Genomic DNA, 6,000 nt, shown 5'->3' with positions numbered 1-6,000 from the left:
TATATGAAGTGATGTTGAAAAGTGGTGAAGTGGTCCTTTAAGTAGGTGAGGCAAACCATCACCTGATTGCTAATTGGTAACTATTATAACTTAAACATTGATTGATTGATTGATTGAAATATGTATTAACAGTTTGCAGAATTACAGTACATTTCAAGCACAACTCAATACAAAGACTGTTAACTGTGAGTGGACGACCCAATAAAGCATTACACTTGTTTACAAGAGGTTCCACCTTGTTCAATTCATCAAACCAAGGCTAACTAAGGCCCATAAGTTATTTTACACAATTACATCAGGACATATTGAAGTTAAATGTATTCCAGAATGTTCTCCTGCAGGCACCAATTCGTTCACAAATAATAAAGTCAAAAGAATGATATAAACACAACATACACCCCTCCTCCTCTACAGTGCTTGGCCCATTCCAATCAACAGGATTGCCAGCACTGCAGGGGAGAGACGGGTGTCCCCACAAATAATCACATTTCCCCACAGTGTCATTAAATAAATGCAGCTTTAAAACTCTTTCAGTCCTCCTGCTGAACATGTTCAGATACTGCTATAGGGCACGGGTTGCCCCGTGACACCCATTACGCCAGCCAGCTCGGTAGCATAGCTGGCTAGTGACTTGAGTCACTTGACTTTCAGTCCACACCTCCTGGGTTTGAATCCTATTAATGCCACTATGTTTGTGCCAACCGCAAACAACTTATTTTTGCCAATAAAGTAAAGTTTTAGACCCCTATGGAGTGGGTTATGGATAGGCTTAGGGTTAGTGTTAGGTTTCTGGGTTCATTTATCACACCGTATTTCTATCAGAAATGCATTCATCAGATGGTAATTCTGTCTGAAAGGCAGTTACCATGTGATAATGCTGGCCGATGGACGGAGGCTCCATGAAGCAGACCAGTCCACAAATCCATCGTAGGCATTTTATTTGCCTTGAAAAGTGCATTAATCAGTGCAAGCCGGTGACAAATGGGGCACAGGTCTCCACCAGGGCAGGTCAGGTTGTGGCCTCCTGGTGGCGCTATTATTGACCTTATGCACACGGCTGCCATCGATTGCCAGCAAGGTGCTAACTATAGGTGCAACTTAACATTGAAGCTGTACGAAACGGTGCCAGAGATTAGCTGGTAACAGATGGACGGACTCACACACACACACACACACACACACACACACACACACACACACACACACACACACACACACACACACACACACACACACACACACACACACACACACACACACACACACACATGGACGGACATGGACGGACACACGGATGGACTCACGTACTCTTTTTAAATATAAAAACTTTGAAATTGAACAATGTTAGGTCTACATGTTTAGGTCTACTTCAGCATCAAAGAAATGACATTGCCATATATATATAAAAAAATTAAGAGTGAAGAGAGCCTACTGTCAGCTGTACAGCAGTCCAAATATAAAAATATTTTTTCAGAGGCGAAGTGATGTCGACAAGGTAAATGTAGGCCTATATGAAAACACTACTGTCCCATTGTGCAAGTGAATTAAATGGAATAGCATTCGATTGTGGGTTAATAAATATAGGCCTATACAAGGAGGTTAAATGGGAGGATATTGTGCAGTCAAAGTTACCAACACAAGCTAGTTAATTCAGCATTCTTTTATTGCCCGGTCAGGTCAGTATGGTAAGCCTCAGGCCTACCATACCAGGCCTCGGGCCTACCATTGTGTGGCACATCTATGCATGGAATATCTATGTTCACAGTGAAAGGGGGTGTTGTTGAGAAGAACCACATGACCACTCACTATGCATATTTCCTTTGGGAAACCCAGCCATTGTGTATATGGCACATGAAATACCAGACTGCTATTTCTGTCCGAAACACAGTTATCACACTGTATTTCTATCAGAATGCATTAATCAGATGGTAAGTCAGAAAGGCAGTTTCCTGCTATTTCTGTCAGAAAGACACCCGTGGCTTCCGTGTTCGGTGCCACTCAAAGTGAGGGAAGCCTCGCCCCTACATGTATGTCAGAAGCCGTTGAGGGCTGATTTCACCCCACTGCCCACTGGTGAGAAAGCAACCATGGGCAGCCCAAAGTGTGGAATATGTGCCAGTGACTCCTCCTAGTGTTTACATTGCTGTACTGCAGTTGCTTCTATTGTAGTAAATCCTGCTGGTAATTAAAGAACGATAATTATTACAACAATAACAATATTACGGTAGTGTTTTGAAAGTCCTTTGGTGCATGACACTGAAATCAATCAATCAATCAATCAATCAATCAATCATCGTCATTAGCATCTATCTCTCTGTGTGCAGTTCGCCCCATACCTCCCGCCAATGTGAGAGTGACACAAGATGCGGCAGGGAACTGGCAGGTGGAATGGATTGACGATAACTCAGAAAAGGTCACGATACACTACGACGTCTGCTACTGGAACACACTGGTGAGAAACGAGAAGGTTCACAAAAAAAAAGTTTTATTTACATATTTTTATTTATATTATTTATTTGTTTATGTTGTTTTAAATACAACCAGAATGAGACAGACAAGCGTCTCTTTGAGGACAGAAGTTCCCGGTTCCTGAACATCCTCAGCAGGGACCTGGTTCCCTCCCAGCAGTACAGGGTCACGGCCAGGACTCGGGTAGCTCCACGTCAGATGTAATTATCAACTTTTGTATTACTTACGTACCGTATTACTTATTTGTGACATACTTTTGTCAAGTACTGTAGAAGTGAAGTCATCCAAACAATTACTTGCGAAAATACCATTCAATGTTTGTGTAGAATGTAATTATGTAATTATTATGATTTCTGTTTATTATTTAGTCTATTCAGCTTTGAGATAATTATTTAGAATATTGAATTTAATTGATACGTTCACTGAATTATTGGCTGATTGACACCAAGGGCACGCCTCCCCAGGCCTAATTGACAGAGCAGAGAGAGCATATCAAGGCTGGGGTAATTGGGAATGGTTATGCACCTGGGTGGAAATACGGCTTTTACTAGGCCAGACAGGAGAATGCCACAGAGAGAAGCTGTTTGTTCTGTAATGCACTTTAATGGCGAAGTAAATATGCAAACAAAAAGTAATTCAACTTGTGGACAATGGTTTCTTCTTGCCTGCGTACAGCCCAAGTCTGGGTGCATCATAGCCCCTCTCGGGACCCCCGTAAAGGTTTCTGACATTTGGATGTTTATGTCTTTACGGAGGGTCCCTCCCCATCTCTCCCACGCTAAATGGAAATTATGGAATACAGACGTACATAGCTTCGGAAATGGCCGTGCTGCGCTTTTTTGATGGGGGTTAGATGTTTCAAAAGAAGCATATAGGAGCTATAGGAGACAACGGAAACGTCAGAGAATCTTCCTTTGGCGCAGAAGCCGTTAAGGTCTTTGTTTGACCGTTTTGGCAGCTCTGAAATTATCTCTTGTTTCCTTCCTTGACTTCCTTATTGACATCCCATTGTACCGCCTCCAGCACCGACACTGGCTAGCTGCGCGTCCCTACGTTCCTGCCTCTGATCTGCTCTGTCGCAGCTAGCCAGTGTCGGTGCTGGAGGCGGTACAATGGGATGTCAATAAGGACTATTATTATTTGCTGGACTTTTATTAGTGACACAATCGTTTTTTCGCACTGCCTTTATTATTTTGGGCATTTGCAATATTGCACCTGAACCAGACACTGAACTATCAACAGCGTGGCTGCGCTTCTTTGAAGTTTACGTATGCACTGCACTTTATCGTGTGATAAAAGGGAAATTGCAAATATGTTAGACAAAGACATGCAGCAGGATGACTTTCGCCAACTTTCATGGTGGGATCTGGATGATGAACTTGAACGTAAGCTACAATCTGAAGAAAGGAGCCAGTGGTGGGACAGTGATGAACTTCTTGAGCTCAGTCAGAAGGACAGAGCACTTGCTTCCTCAAATGGAGGTGCAGCTCCAAGCCAGATAAAGGGTCTGAAGGAGCACAGAGAAATAACTTTTTCCCCAAATGATGATGTGAAGGAAGGAAAGGAAACATCAGAATGGATGGAGAGCGATGCACACTCCTCCCCTCCCCCTACTGGATGGAGAGGGATGCACACTCCTCCCCTCCCCCTACTGGATGGAGAGGGATGCACACTCCTCCCCTCCCCCTACTGGATGGAGAGGGATGCACACTCCTCCCCTCCCCCTACTGGATGGAGAGGGATGCACACTCCTCCCCTCCCTCTACTGGATGGAGAGGGATGCACACTCCTCCCCTCCCCCTACTGGATGGAGAGGGATGCACACTCCTCCCCTCCCCCTACTGGATGGAGAGGGATGCACACTCCTCCCCTCCCCCTACTGGATGGAGAGGGACGCACACTCCTCCCCTCCCCCTACTGGATGGAGAGGGACGCACACTCCTCCCCTCCCCCTACTGGATGGAGAGCGACGCACACTCCTCCCCTCCCCCTACTGGATGGAGAGGGATGCACACTCCTCCCCTCCCCCTACTGGATGGAGAGGGATGCACACTCCTCCCCTCCCCCTACTGGATGGAGAGGGATGCACACTCCTCCCCTCCCCCTACTGGATGGAGAGGGATGCACACTCCTCCCCTCCCCCTACTGGATGGAGAGGGATGCGCACTCCTCCCCTCCCCCTACTGGATGGAGAGGGATGCACACTCCTCCCCTCCCCCTACTGGATGGAGAGGGATGCACACTCCTCCCCACCCCCTACTGGATGGAGAGGGATGCACACTCCTCCCCTCCCCCTACTGGATGGAGAGGGATGCACACTCCTCCCCTCCCCCTACTGGATGGAGAGGGATGCACACTCCTCCCCTCCCCCTACTCACCAAGTGTGTTTGTGCTGCAACAGGAGCAGTCACTTTTTGGAGAGGCCAGGCAATGCATGTCCTTATTTCTGTATCATTTTATTAAGGACAAAGCTTATAGTTACCAAATTCATGATCAGTCAACTCCAGAGCCATCCTAGAGCAGTCCCATCATAGCAGTCCCCGATCTCATCTGGAACCTGGCTATAGATCTCACTCTGACTGACTGGATTCTCGACTGACTGACTTCTCCCTGGATTCTGTGGATTCTGGATCTCCGCACATTTGAGACCCTCTTTATAATTCTCCCCAAATAGTGCATGTGGGGTGTGCACCCCAAAGCCCTTGTATGTGTGTCCGCACGTGCATGTGCGTCCCCAAATGTGTCTAGACCACCGCATACTAAGTAGATGGTCACTTCTATAGATTATTAACACAATGGTATCCACGGTTCAATTCAGATCTCACGTGCAGAAACTCAGTCAGTGAAGGTTTGTTGAGCACAACATCATATGACATTATACAATATATGGATATTTCATCGCGATGTGGCTCTGTAATATACGACAAAAGTGCACACAGTTTGAAGAAACATTGAATGAGGAAAAGATTGACTTCATAAAGGAGAAGGTAATTTGTGTAGGCTGCCTTATGGGGGGACACATCAAGAGCTGTCAGGAGTAGAACAGTTACAATGTGTGTGGCCAAAATCACCCAGCAGTTCTCCACATGGAACACCAGGATACAGGAACATCCTCAGAACAAATGGAACACTCAAGGGAACCAGATGACATCAATGAAACTGCCGTAACTCAGACATCATGTGGTCATATTGGGGCCGGTACTACCGGTATAGCGACTCTGAGGACAATTGTACCAGTCCAGGTTAGTATGTCCAAAAAAGATGACAAAATATTACAAGCTCATGTATCTTTGGATCCTGCTGGTAGTTCTGATACAGTCTGCACAGATGGGCCCCATGCAATGAGAACCAGTGAGGGGTGGGTTCTTAGTGGGCCACCTCAAGGTGGAACTGATGACAGGAGCAAGAGGGGCTGCTCCACCATTACCACCAACATGATCTCTATCATTCAGAAGCAGCACGACTTCATGGAGGAGACTTGAGAGGAGCAAGCTGACATGTTGAAACAACGCGTCGCCCTGAAGAGAAAGT

At 46.1% G+C, this 6,000-nt stretch overlaps 1 protein-coding gene across 1 annotated transcript in view; it reads left to right on the top strand.

The window, feature by feature from the left end:
- The window catches only part of csf2rb (colony stimulating factor 2 receptor subunit beta), a 36,245-nt gene that overhangs the window by 14,857 nt on the left and 15,388 nt on the right, over positions 1–6,000 (top strand). Inside the window, exons 9-10 of the mRNA XM_079521512.1 lie at positions 2,325–2,452; positions 2,545–2,669. Of these exons, the coding sequence (XP_079377638.1) occupies positions 2,325–2,452; positions 2,545–2,669 (253 nt within the window). The remainder of the gene's footprint in view (positions 1–2,324; positions 2,453–2,544; positions 2,670–6,000) is intronic.

The sequence above is a fragment of the Electrona antarctica genome (assembly GCF_951216825.1).
Source record: "Electrona antarctica genome assembly, chromosome: 14".
NCBI lineage: Eukaryota > Metazoa > Chordata > Actinopteri > Myctophiformes > Myctophidae > Electrona > Electrona antarctica.
Note: the sequence above shows the minus strand (reverse complement) of the source record. Positions and strands in the feature narration are given on the sequence as shown.